The 14,008-nt window shown below is 41.3% G+C and overlaps 1 protein-coding gene across 3 annotated transcripts in view; it reads left to right on the top strand.

The window, feature by feature from the left end:
• The window catches only part of ADAMTS3 (ADAM metallopeptidase with thrombospondin type 1 motif 3), a 228,786-nt gene that overhangs the window by 106,356 nt on the left and 108,422 nt on the right, over positions 1-14,008 (top strand). For all 3 annotated transcript variants that reach the window (XM_042871526.1, XM_042871525.1, XM_042871524.1), the window contains one exon: positions 905-1,311. In XM_042871526.1, coding sequence (XP_042727460.1) covers positions 905-1,311 — 407 coding nt within the window. The remainder of the gene's footprint in view (positions 1-904; positions 1,312-14,008) is intronic.

Here is a 14,008-nt window from a genome sequence, read left to right as displayed (position 1 = left end):
AATATTTCAGGGTTTGCTCTGCAAGCTTTATGAAAATAGAGTCATGAAAGACCTGCTTCTTGAAAAATTTGGCACAAGGAGGATATTTTGCATGCGCTTAATGTGCATCCCAGCATCTGTGGTGTGTGTTTATTTGAGGTGCATACCTGGGCACAGCTTCTTGTGTTCATGCACCTTGGCATGGTGTGTGCTTTTCCTATAGCTGAAATGTGTTTCCCATCTCTTTATCTCTGGTTTGTTACAGTTTGCATAACATGATGATCTGTAAAGACACTTCTTTCTAACGTGCCCTATGTGTGTTCGCGTGATAATAGTACAAAGCATGTTTCTGAGAACAGTTGACGTGGTGAGAGTACTTAAGGCCTTGCTGTAAGGTAAAGGTCTGTAAGTTTTGAGTACAGTAAAGAGCAGTGATGCGTATCTTACATTTGTCTATGACTTCTATCCATACTAACTGACTGTCAGGTAATTTAGTACGTATCGGTGCAGTGACTTTGTCCCTCGTCGTTATAAAAACTTACACAAGTTGTTGCTGTTCTTCAGCCGAACTCATCTGCGGAGTAGTTTAGAGCAACTCTAACAGGAATCCTAAACTGGAAATACGAGCAGTGGAGACGAGAGGCAGAGGGGTCCAGCATTGCATTTGAATTTGCATTTGATGTTAGGACTGCAGGCACAGTAGTTGTGTGTTGTATAACAAACTGGATGCAGCTGGAGCATTCTGTGCGTGAATGTAGCCCATGATGGTCAGGCCAGTAGCCGGCTGCATCCTTGCATTACTTTTTCTTCCAGAAAAACAGAACTACACACACTTCTGTAGTTCTGCATCTGTTCTTCAGTCTTAAGGTTTTCTTCCACGCTCATGTTCTAATTTTATTTTGTTTTGGGATATTTCTCTTGGCAGAATTACCAAAAAGCAGACCAAGACCGTATGGGTTAGTGATTCCAATTAGTACCGATGCAGATGGAAGCTATATCTCCAATATACTCTCTGCAAGCCATCAAAGAAGATCAACGCGGGAGGTATCCCAGAGCCCCAAACAGCTGTATTTTAATGTCACCGCGTTTGGAAGGGAATTCCATCTCCGACTGAAACCCAACACTCGTTTAGTGGCTCCTGAGGCAGTAGTGGAGTGGTACGAAGACTCTGTGGAAACTGGAAGTGGAAATGGTGCTGGTAACTCAAGTCAGACTAGAACTGCTACAGAGAGGTTGTGGAAAAGAGAGCCCCTGTGGACCAACTGCGCTTACGTGGGAGACATAACTGACATCCCTGGAGCTTCTGTTGCAATTAGCAATTGTGATGGTCTGGTAAGTCTTACTTAATGGCATTAATGTCTGGCGTTTTATCACTTTGTACACAGCTTTTGTTGTTTTTGACTATACAGTACTAATGATCTCACTTGAAAAAATCTCCATTCATAAATTCCTTAGAAAATGCTGCAGCATACGTATGCATAGTCCTTTGATTTAATCTGGGATCATTCCTCTGAGTTTGATGAACAAAGTCCTTAATGTGAGATGGAGAGAAATCAAACCTGCCGTTTGTTGGTTTTCCTTGTTACTTTCCTGAGGTGGTGTTACAAATGGGAGAATTTATAATTAAGTTTTTTAAACACATAAATGAGTGAGCATAGAATTTGGCATGGAAATTGTCACTCCTTACTTTTTAGGCATCAAATGTGCAGGGTGCCCTGTAGTCCAAAAATGGCAAAAGATATAAAATTTGAAGGATATATTTAGAAGGTAGGCATCTTTCTTTCTTTCTTTCTTTTTTTTTTAAGGTGTAGTTCTGTTTTATCTGAAGCTTTCATGTAAGAGTTGACTGATTCACATCTATAAATGGTTTATTCTCAAAACCATGCCAGCCTGGTTGCTATGTTAGTTAAAAACGCGTGATATTTCATTGTGGCTTCAACAGTTGCAATGACTGGCTTGGTACACAAATCCCATATTGAAAGACTGGGATATATTGAGTACACATACCATTCGTTAATTCAATCATGCGGTACAGAAAGCTAACAATACTTACCTTGTGCTCTTTAAGTAGCAGGAGCAGTGGTGGAACATGGCTGCAACATTCAGGAAGATTAATGTAGTGGTTACTCTACTGCTATTCAGGGGAGGAATCATATGAACAAGTCTGCAACAAGAATCCCTTCTTGGAAATACGTTTCCTTCTTCCTGTCACATGCCAGAGATGTTAATGATTTGATTCCATTTTGTGATAAGTGCTGGCTAGCAAACCTCCCAGCTTCTGCAGCACATAATTTATTTCAGGTAAAGCAGTCACTGTGTGACTGTCTGCATGAATGTCTGAAACTCCTCATTCTGTGCGTAGGGCTGTGCACAGCCCTAACTCCTTGACTTTCCTTACTAAAAGAAGGAAAACACTGATGATGTTTACATCTTAGATTGTCAAATTCTGTAAGTTTTTCTTTTTTTTTCCCTTCTGTTTTTTTAGTGGAATCTGTTGACAGTGTGCTGCATTTACAGTGATCCTGCAGACATCTGCCTGGATAGGCAGAGCTTTGGATGTTACTTTGACAGTGAATGAGACCGTTGGGCTGAGAGCCGTGTTTTATCACTAATCCTGAATGAAGTTCTTGCGTTAAGTGCCAGAGCACTTTAAGACAGTAAATTGGATTAAACGAAATTAGATTAAGGGGTACAGCAATATCGGCAGGGATCGCCATGTGGCTGACAAGCTGTTTGTGTAGTGTTTTCAGTTACTGAAGTGGTTTCTGTATTCTCAAACCTCTGCATATGTGAGAAGAAGCCAACAGGTGCCAGCAAGATCCTAAAGAATGGGAGGTTTCTGAGTTGTGCTCCATATTGCTGCTGTTCTCTCACAGCGCCCAGGAGAAGCCCCTTAGGTGCTTTCCATGGCTTTAGGGGCTGAACTAGAGGAAAATGTGCTTTTTGTTAAAGGAGAAGAGTGGGTAAATGCTCCTGAGTCACTGTTGTCTCTGTTCATCTCAACACAAGCTGTCCTGTGCAGTCTTTGAGGGGCTTCTTTAAGCCCCTGAGCCACCTACCACATGGCAGGATTGAAGGCACCAGCAGGGCATGTGTGTAGTGTGAAAGGGTGAGCTGTCTGACCCTCCTGCCAGCAGCAGGCCTTGGCAAACACTCTGGCTCCTGTGCTGCATTTTACAGTGCTGCTGAGGGACTCACGGGCTTGCAAAGAGTTACAGCAGCAGCTTTACTGCTCTCTGTTTTGGGCAGCTGTAATGACAACAGCTTGTGCTGAAAAGCAGATTTTTGGAGCGCTTCAGCTAGCTTACTTCACCTAGCTGTTGTAATAATCTTTAGGAGCTCTAAACAGATGAATGAGAAATAAATAATCCTGAAGATTGATGGCATTTCAGTTGTTCTTTTCTCCCAACAGCTTTCAGCTTAGCAGAAGTAGCTGTAAGTTAGCATTTCTGACTTCTCTGCTGCTGTACTGTGCTTCTTACAGCCAAGCTAGAATACTTGATCCTCAGTGTATTCTAAATATGTGAAGAGTGAGATGATATGGCTTAACAGAAACTGGAACAACAGTGAGAAATTCTAGGGCCATGTGTTTATTCAAAAGATTTATTTTTGACTTCAAAGAAATGCATGCACTTGCCAATGTAGTCCCCCCAGGTCCTTACCTTTTGGAGAAAAAGGAATCACTATGGTTACAATCCGCTCACTGTGTAGCTTATAAAGCAAGCTTGATCTCATCAGTAACAGCAAAAAAAACACTTGGCTTCCATTGGTTGGCAAAAGCCCTCACAAATTTTAGTATGTGTGTGAGGAGATTTTAATTATGATTCTTAGGTCACCTGCTGATAGGTGGGCCAAATTATGTTTTGCATTACTCTTTATTTCATAAAGCCTGCTGTATTTCATATTGTTCAGTGTTTGCTTTCAGTGCTTGGATGTATGAGGTTATGTGGAGCACAGTGGTGCTGAATTTTGACTACTTCACTGTAAGTATACAGTATACAGTGTAGAATTATTGACATTTACACTAGTAAAGCAGGTTTTTGTTCATTGTCTCTTCCTGAATATGAACTTAGGTTTTAAAAAACAAAATACTTAAACACTTTTGTTATGAATCAGTTTACATATCTACTTCTGCTGTAAAAGTCATCTGCGTGCCATAAGTTTTGGAAATTCCTATCTTCCCATCTGTTTAATATTCCTTGAAAATAACTGTTTGTTACAAGGATCCCATGCATGTGCATGCACTTGTCATAGCAAAAGAACACTTAATTCGTCATGTAAAAGCTGCCTGTTGTTTGCATTACTGTGTTTAAAAAAAAAAATTGTAGTGTTAGTGGGTGACAAATGCTAAGAAATGTGAGTGTGTCAGCTTATGATAATAATAAAATAAACCCTGTTTCATATTTTCCATACGTAAAACTCAGGATGAGTAGATTTGTAATGTTAATTCTAACTTGGGCGTTGTAAAGCAGTGCTGCATTTCAGAAAGCCAGTCTTTCTTTGGGTTTCTGTGCCATATCTCTCTGGATACTTTCACCCCCAATAGCAGCATTTATTTTCAAAGTATTTATAGAGTTTGTCAAATACTTGACAGCATTACAGCAAAACTTGTGACTGAGTGCAGTCATCAAGCAAAATCATCCTTTGCGTCTAGATAGCATATCGGGAAGTCCTCACTTATCTCTCATTTCAGGAGGTGTGGTTTGTAGTTCACTGCTGAATTTGGCCTTCTGTAATTATGGCTGATATTTACTGTAATTAATACTGTATGTTTTCTTCTGTATGTTCATATTACTATGGTTTGCTCTGCTATGGCAGCTTTATGGAGTTCCGTTGGTGCTGGTGCAGTGCAGTGCTGTTGATCCAGTACTGGGAAGGGAAGGGATGAGTGCTGATGAAAGGAAAACCTGATGCTTTTCCTAGAAGGTTATCTTTGTGTCATTCTCTCATTCATGAGCTGAAAATAACATCCTTTAGCTCTGTGGGCTCGGAAAACTGAGGCCTGTGATCTCTTGTCAGAGAAGGGTAGAAGGAGTAAAGCTCTTAGTGACTTTCATCTGCAGATGATGAAATGAGTTTACAAATAGCAGCCTAGATTTAAGTCCATTTTGCCTTTTCTTTATTTGGTTTTGGTTTAGTAAATGTTCAGAAATAGAATATGTTGCAGTGTTGGAGGAGCATATCATTGTATGAACTTGACAAGATCAGAAGAAAGGCTCAGTTTAACCAGGCAGCGCTTGCAGGGTGTGATCTTCCCTCACACATTCACAGTTCTCCAGTTCTTACATTCCCACTTCTTGTTCTGCTTCCTTTCTGCATTTCCTTCTTGCTGGTGCCTGAACAGCAGTGCTTCACCTCAGTGCTCTTCAGCTGTTGATCTCATTAGGCACAGACTGACCAAAGGGAGTCAGCGTTACAAAGGGTTAGGGCAGGCGTTCCTGCCTGAGTTGCACCAGCCTCTTCCCTATTTACATCTGAGTAGCAATTTCCCTTCTGTTCTCCTTAGAAAGATTATGCAAGCAAACAGTAATGAAAGGCCTTATATTATAAAATCATAGAATATCCCAAGTTGGAGGGGACCCATAAAGATCATCAAGTTTAGCTTGTCAAATGGTGTTAATGGTGCCTTCTCTTTTAGATAACTATGGGAACAAGTTTTGTGCATCACTGTACTAAATGAAGTGTTTTGTCTAATTCATATACCTAACCAAGACAGCTGAAGTTATTCTGCTTCCAGGTGCATGTATGATGGGCAGTATGTTAGTTTCTTGCTTCTGTGATTAAGTTTCTTGTTCCAAGACACCAAGATGCTACAGTAGGTTTAATGGTTTTGAGGAGTTTACTGTTCAGAAGTTACTGAAGCCTATCTGGCTTTGTAATTTTTGTTACTAAGAAAGTAGATGTATATTTCTAGAGCAGCATATGGCTATAGAAAATTGGGAAAACAATTGCATGTTAAAGGAGGAGGAAGTCAGTCAATTCAAAGCAGAGCTCATAGGAGGCATTTTTCACAGATTGCTTGTGCCTTGTGCTGTTCCTGCTGTGAAGACACAGAAAGTGACTCACTTCAAACAAACATTGCAGGTGTTTCAGATTGTAAACAAAGAGAACACAGCAAACTTTACACTGGGAAATAACAAGGTAGAAGCTTTCGAATGAATCTCTGCTTTTGTTGTAAATAATTACTTTCCCAGTTTTTTTCTCAAATTTTTCTGTGTTGCACAAAAAAAAAAGTTTCTCATTTAGCTTTCTTCCTTTTGCAATAAAACCCAAACAGATGTTGGTATGTGATGCATTAGACTGTACTTACTATGGAGTCTGTCTCTGTAGACATATGTCTCCTTGTTTGAGTTGTGATCTGTTTTATATTCACATTCATGGAATGCAAGAATGTGTGGATGTTGCCTTGCGTTTCTTATCAGAGCATTAGGTGCTCTACCTTTAAATGCAAGGGTCAGCCCCGGTATGCTAGGTTTTCCATCTTTGACTTTAGCTGCCAAGAAAAATGTGACTGACTTTACCCAACAGCCACGATCTTCAAGTCCAGGGCTGCATATGGCTGCGTATAATCATCTGGAAGAATGACTGTTCGCAAGTGAGAGCCCTTCAGGAGGCTGCTTGCCTTTTCGCATGCAACTGTTGAACCAGGAGAATCCTTAAAGACAGGAAAGCTGTCAAGAATCTATCATTATTTGTGACAGATGATTCCTCTCTTGTTTATTTTCATTTCTTTTTTTGCTAAGGATATCAAGACATGAAGAAACCTGTGTATGTCTTTGAAGCCATTACAGTCAGTACTTTTATGCACGTTTATGTTCAGCTATTGGTACCTGGGGGGGTTTCAGCATATTCTGAGAGGCTTTTTTTGTGATTACCTGACATTACAGTCCGTTAATACAGATCTCTTAAAAACAGGGTCTTCTCAAATGTTTGTCTGACTCTGTCTTAACTTCATGAAAGGAAGCTAATGAGAGTTGCCTACTCTCAGTGGTTTTGGCATTCTTTTCATTACTGTCTGCAGAGCCTTTGAAGTGTTGAAATGGAAGGATGTGCAGAGATGTGCGCAGTTACTTTCTTTTGTGCAAATATGTTTGAGAAAGTCAGAGAGACTTGCATGAAGATTTAAGCCCTGATTCAGAAAGACCCTTAAAAATATGCTTAAGTTAACGACATGCCTTAAGTGCGTACCTGGATCTAAACAGTTTTGAGGTGTTTTGATTAGTTTCAAATGCTAGTTGTTACCCATTGTTCCACCAGGCCTTGAGTAAAGGCAGGTTTCACGTTCACATACTGGCACTAATGCGTTGTTTCAGCATGATTTCACCCATGCTCGGGAGGTTACATTACTAAATGGTGAAATAGTTTTCTAGGAGCTGGTGTTCCTTTGCTCTCAGTTTTGAGAAAAGCGTTTTGGAGACAAACAGCTAGCATATGGGAATCTCTTCTGAAGAATATCATCAGGGATCCATCATCAAGCAGGGCTCTGTGTGCTGTGTGTGGGGTGCAGGAAGGGGATGGAAGTATCGTGGCATGTGAGCAGCTGCAGTGAACATAGTGGGAGCCGGCTGTGATGGGCAAAGGTGTGGGTACTCTTGGGGAGTATGAGATATGTCCTGAGGCTGGAAATGGGACTGTGGCCCCATGAGCTCTCCCCCGGGCTGAGAATGGCGTGGGAAGCAGTGCATTTCCGCAGGCTGGGCTGTGGCTGAGCAGACAGACGTCTGTAACCTGGCACATTCTGGGAGCACAGAGCAGGCAGCTGGGGAGGTAGATGGACATACTGATCATGTGCTGCTCTGTGCAGATGGTTGCAGTATCTCAGACTGATTTAACATTTTTATATTTGTGCTGCCTCCCGTGTTGCACACTTCCCACAGTAATTATATCCTTGCAGTGAACTCCCTTGGCCTGCCATGCCTGTCCTTACCACTTGCATTTCACTGCTCTTGGCAGCCCTGCACACTTATTAACTGGGCTTGATATGTTGCAGCTGCCTCTCTGAACTGACGGGCCTGGCCTGGGAACCTCGGTCAGTCTCCCTGGCTCGACAGAGTGTGCCGCTGGGTCAGTCGCCTTTGGTTGCTATTAGGCTGGGCTTGGACTTCATCCCTGTCACCGCTCTGGTACGTAGCACTTCCCAGAGGCTGATAGAGACTTCTCAGGCATGGTAATCCACAGTAAATGGGATTTCTCAATGTTCAGAAACTTAGAAAAAAGCAGTGTCATCATGTCAGTTATTCAAGATTTCAGGCTCCTTACATAAGACACTAAGAGTTAGGAGGATTGAGAAGGGAGAAGGGAGGTAATGGTGATGAAAGCAAAATATCAATACAGTGTAGAATGATATAATATTGAAGATTCTTTTATGTTTGTAGTTTGGTTCTTTGTGAGGTTGTCACTCAAGGGAAGCTAGCGCTTCATTCTTGAAGTGTGCACTGTAGTCAGTTTACGCTGGTGTTTACTCAAGCTCCATTTATTTCTTGCTTGATTTTATAAGTTAATACAGTGGGGCCAGATTTGGGCTAACAACGGATTTGCCTTTGCTTCATAAGAGACCTGACTATTAGCAGTTACGTCATTCTCTCCTCCTCTGTTACATCTGTCCCATTCTTGCTTAGAGCAAATTCCCCTTCCCCATGTAAGAACTTCCTTTTATTTTTTTCTTCCAAAGCTCATACCAAAACTCATTTTTTGTGAAGCTTCCTCTGTTGCAGTAAACCAAAGAACTTACGCCTGTTCTGTCTTGAGAAGACAGATACCTAAGGTAGATGGATGAGCCACTTGGAGACCTTTGCAAAAAATGACAGAACCAGCTGAGAAGAAGGGAGGAGATGTGAGGTTTTCCAAGTCTCAGCTCTGCTCTTAACCCTCACTGCCTCCCCTCCCTGTTCCTCAGGACTGTTAGTTACCTTAACCCATTAGCGAAGTAAAATGAAACCAAGTGAAATGAAAGCTCTTTTTCAGAAACATGGGGTGAATCTCTTTGCTTCAGCAAGTAGTTCTGGAAACTGCTGTCGTTCATTCTGACTTTGTGCCTACCCGTTTGAGGATGATGAACTGGGGAAACCTCCATGCTTTGTGCTTACTGTACATAGTAAAAAGGACTGTGCTCAGAGTTTCCACTTAGTTATATGGTTCATGTTTTCGAGGCTGATTCACCCGTTAAATCCTCTTCTGAAATGATAATTTTCCTATGGGTTGCAGTTCTGTCTCCTTGCTGTTCCAAGGATTGTGTGGTCATAGGAAAAAGTGAATAGACATGCAGTAGTATTGCTACCGACTTAATGTAGATCAAGTTAGGCCAGGATATAAGGAGCCACACAAATATCTTTCATAGCACGGAAATGTACAATCAGTTTGGATAATAGGTTTTCCAAATGGAAAAGGTGTCGTGTATTTTAAAATGGAGTACAACAGTGGAAGGCCTGATGGTTTCTTCAGAGAAAAGGGATTTATCAACAAGTATGAGATTGTTTCCCTCTCCTGTAGCCTTCATCCAGTCTAATTTCTTAGGTGAAGAAAAGAGCAAAGAACTAGGACCATAAGCAAATTTGAGTAAAGTGTTTGGAGTCGGCCTTTCAAGTAACTCATTGTTCTCCCTCTTTGCTTTGGCTGCAGTAATTCACTGCTCCAAACTGGGACGAACACTGGGATGCTGGTTCCTCTGGAACCCAAGACAGGGTCTGTGTGCATTGCTGCTGTCATATGGGCACTGGAATTAGTCTGGACACCTGTACTTGACGCTGCAATTTTTTGTATGTGTGTGTGTATTTTTCAAGAGTCCTGACAGGCTTCTGTGTAAACTGTCCAAAGATTAAATGCTTTAAGTTCCTTCTTCAAGCTGTGCTGTGAGTGATGCTTGATCAGGAAATAGGAAAGACTTCTAAGCTTGCTTAAGAACAGCCATCTTTAAAAAGATGTCTGTTTTAACGTATTGAAGATTATTTTCAATTGAGAAAAGAGCATTTTTGTACTTAAGAACACGTCCATTTGCAAAGGAGTGCATTTATGAAATTTTCCACGTTGTTAGCCAGGTAGTGTATGTATGAACACATCACCTAATGCTACGTGTATTTGGCTTTGATGTAGTCCACTGAGCTGCTCAATCAAATTCATGATAACGCTACTCAATAATATTTATATATGCATCTGCCTTAATTCTAGTGGATTGTCCCAGCTTCTTATGGATTGATTAAAATCACTTTTTGTGTTGTGTTTTTGTGTTCCTGGGCTTTGTTACTTTTTTTTTTTTTTACTCTTCAGTGAAAGCGTTGCATTACCACCAGCATATTTCATGGACCTCTGCTGTAGGAGAGAACTTTACATCCGTTGCTTTATTGGAAAAAATCCTATTTAAAGTACGAATGTATTGCCCATTTCCTTTCCCACAGTTTGGTGCTTTAATTGTCATTTAATTCCTTCCCCACACAATTCTGTAGCTTATTTCAATAAGGCTATGGTGTCTGCTTTATGCTCTGTGCTTACTTTTCGCTTCCATACATGGATGTTGGAGGGTGAACATGTGGGCTCATGCTTGCATACATGCACTTAGGAATACCTTACATAGAGAAAAAGCTTATGTTTCTCAAGGGGTGTAGCAGTTAAACTTGAAAATCACCTTTATTAGCTCTTAGTTTATTTTTTAATATTTTGGTGTGGCCTATTTTAAGGAAAGGGTCTGTCTAAAATATATTTTATTTCTGCGTGTACCCATCTGAAAGTGTTGTGTGTGTGTGTTACAAAGCAGAATGACTGTGTTCTTATCTCTTGGCTTACTCTCCATTTTCCTGATAGAGCGCCTTGCAGAGGCGAGAAAGCGGTTAAGGTATGAAAGGGATGCTTGTTTATGACTATGAATATGTGAAAATAAACATCTCCCATGCATAATTTGGACAGGTTTGCATTTATATTCCGAGAGTGTCCAGTTATGGTTTTACAGCCCTCCTTGAGCTAAACTTGATGGAAAGTAAATTTTGCTAAACTTCTCCTTTGCTCTTACATTTAGAGTATGCATACTGTAGCATTTTTGAGGTATGAGGAATATGCAGAGGGAAAAGAGAAAGTTACCCCTGTTTTAATTAATTAGTGATTAAACAAAAATTTTCTTCCTTCACTTCTCCCTCAGAACACTGCTGAATCTGCTCTCAAGTCCATATTTTTCCAGGTTATGCAGAGCCCAGGAAGAGCAGGTGTGGGTGCTGAGCACTTCACATCAGAAGCAGCGTTGGGTGGGATGGAAGTGGCATTACCAGCACTAGCTTTTATATCAGCATCTGGGGCCAGAACTCTCCCGTCTTAGCAGGCCTGGCACTTGCTTCACTTAAATAACCCATTTCACATGCAGCAACAAAGTGAGATTCAGTGCTTGTTTCATCAGTGTTTGTTCCATGAGTATTGTTCTGTAGTAAATAAACTTCTGCTGTCATTTTTGATCAGCTAGCATGTGGTTGGTCAGACTTGAGCTCCCTCCAGTTATTGGAGGTGGTTCCCTTCAGCTGTCAGGGTTTAGTGCAGGCTTGCTGTAGAGAGATTTTCAACCTCAGTATCAGTTTGCAGTCACTCTGATAAAAGGTGTGATACAGTGTTTTGTAGGATTCATGCTGGAATAGATAGTTATGCCTTGCTTATCCCGTGCCACCTTCTTCTGCTTTCCATGATGGGGAGCAGGACCACAGGGACACATCCCTCTTCTGCAGGGAGACCATGGGTAAATGACTATGTGCAGTGAGAAGCTTTGAGTGCAGGAGGGTGCTGCTGTCATCTGAGGCACTGCCATTAGGAACTGCCACTACTTTGCTTGTATAAGCGAGGTACCTGGCAGACTAAGGGTGTCTATTCCTTCATGGTTTGTGTGCAATTCAGGGTATAGATGAGGAGTGTAAGAGGCAAGGATACTACATGTGCATGTTCACAGATGCTGTTGCTTGCATGTAACGCAGTACCTTCCTGGAAATAGTTCTGCCTTATGAGTACCTTTCATCCCCAAATTGTAATAAATATCTGTTAAAAAGCTTTGACTGAATTGCTGAAGCCCTGCTTTGCTATGGCTGACCTTAAAAAGAATTGCAAGCCCTCACCATCTGCTGGCACCTCAAAGGGGGACAACCCTATTTCCTGAAGCATGTCTCCACAACCCTATTTCCTGAAGCATGATTCCATTTAGCAAATGCTTGCAAGCTTAGCAGAGCAAATGTCTTTTTCACATGGTGAAGGATCAACCAATCCCAACTGTTATTGGTGTACCAGCAATTCCATAATAGCTGGAGACAGAAACAAGATTTTCTTGGGAGTTGGCAAAGAGAGCCGTTCTTGTAGGCAAAGCATCTTCCAAATTTCACAAGATCAGTTTTTTTCCTCATCTGACTGATAGGCTGCAGTAGCCACTGGCAGGGGCAGTAAGCCTTTTTTGTACCTGAAAAGAGAGAGAATTTTACTGGATAAACACTTCAAGCTGAAAACTAACCTCCCTGGCCTGTGTGGGATCTGTCGCCCTGGCTGCACTCAGAGGAACCAGAGGGTAAACATTTCTTCCCTGGTGCCACTGGGATGGGATGGTTTTCCCCATTGCTTCATCCAGAGGAAAGACTTTCTTTCATTATCTTGTTATTGCCATATTGTATCATCTACTTGTGTAGATTTTGGAGGAAGTCAGTTCCCAGAGATCTTTTGCAGTTCTCTCCCTTGAACTATGACCATTCAAGAAAGGTGAAAGTGGTTTGGTTTTGGGTTTGGTTGTTTTTTGGTTGTTTTTTTTTTGTTTGTTCGTTTATTTGTTTTTTTTTTTTTTGAAGTGGGCTCACAGAAATGAGATCTGTGAATCACAAATTCACATCAAATCACATCTGTATGGCACTTTTTGAAGACTGAAAAAAAGTTCTGATATTTTTCTTAAAACAGGGTCTCTATTATGCTTTCAAAAGAGAATGACAGCAGAATTTTAAATCATTGAAAGCAAGGATGAAAGTAGAATCATTCCCTTCTCTTCGACCGTCCTTCATAATTCCTTGTCCTTCATTATTCCTCGTCCTTCATAATTCCTCATCCTTCAATTAAGAAGTGATGACTGCCACCCACACTGTTACTGATGTGTCTTTTAGGCAATACTTCTATTGCTCATTTTTTTCTTAAGCTTTCTGTCTTTTTCTGGAGCAGCAGCAATGGACATGATGTCCTGCCTGAAAGTGTGTTTGAAGAAAGTGAAAATAACACCGTTTTATGATACCAAAGAAAAAAAAAAAAAGACAGCAGGTTGGAAACTAGAAAAACAGCCTTGACTGGAATTCACAAAAAAGCATAATTGTTTAGCTGACTTTAAAGAATATTTCATCTGATCATAGAATGTTGAAATTCCAGAAGGCATATGTGTAATGGACTGGCAGACCTCTTTGCCTGAACGAAGAGTTCATCAGAAGCAAATGGTTGCATGATCTGTTATCGAGGTCATGGGAGTTGCGGAAGGACCATGGGGAGCTTGTGTGCTGAGGTCCAAGGAGGGATGAAGCTGCTAGCCTTCCTTTGAAATGATTCCAAATGTCAGGTGGAATATGGTTACCCAGAGAAGGTGCGGATACCCCATCCCACCTCTGGAGCTGCCCGAGGCCAAGTTTAATGGGGCCCTGGACCCCCTTGTCCAGTGGGTGGAACCAACCTATGGCAGGATATTGGAACTGGGTGGGCTTTTAAGGTCAAGACATTCTATAGTTTTATTGTATGGAACTGCTGTGTCTGAGTGCAATCAATGCTCCTCATTTTGTCCTGTCTCATAAGACTCAGCGGAAACTATAACTGGTTGAGCAGACTGAAGTCTGTGAAGCAGAAAAGTGGGAATTTACATATTACCCGTATTTGCATCTTCTCTGCTGATTTTCAGTAGTAACTTCTATTTAAAAGTATGCGGACCAACTCAAAAGTCAACAAGGAGGAATAGCCAGTACTATTGCATTTGGCAATGCGTGCATCCTCTACACGCATTTGGCATGTAGAAGATAAGCCCACACTTGGGGAGGTGGAGACACATCAGAGTGGAATC

The sequence above is a fragment of the Lagopus leucura genome, unplaced genomic scaffold (genome assembly GCF_019238085.1).
Source record: "Lagopus leucura isolate 7727_CA_CO unplaced genomic scaffold, USGS_WTPT01 Super-Scaffold_100004, whole genome shotgun sequence".
In the NCBI taxonomy this organism is placed as follows: domain Eukaryota; kingdom Metazoa; phylum Chordata; class Aves; order Galliformes; family Phasianidae; genus Lagopus; species Lagopus leucura.
The sequence above is the reverse complement of the archived record's forward strand: the minus strand, read 5'-3'. Positions and strand labels throughout refer to the sequence as shown.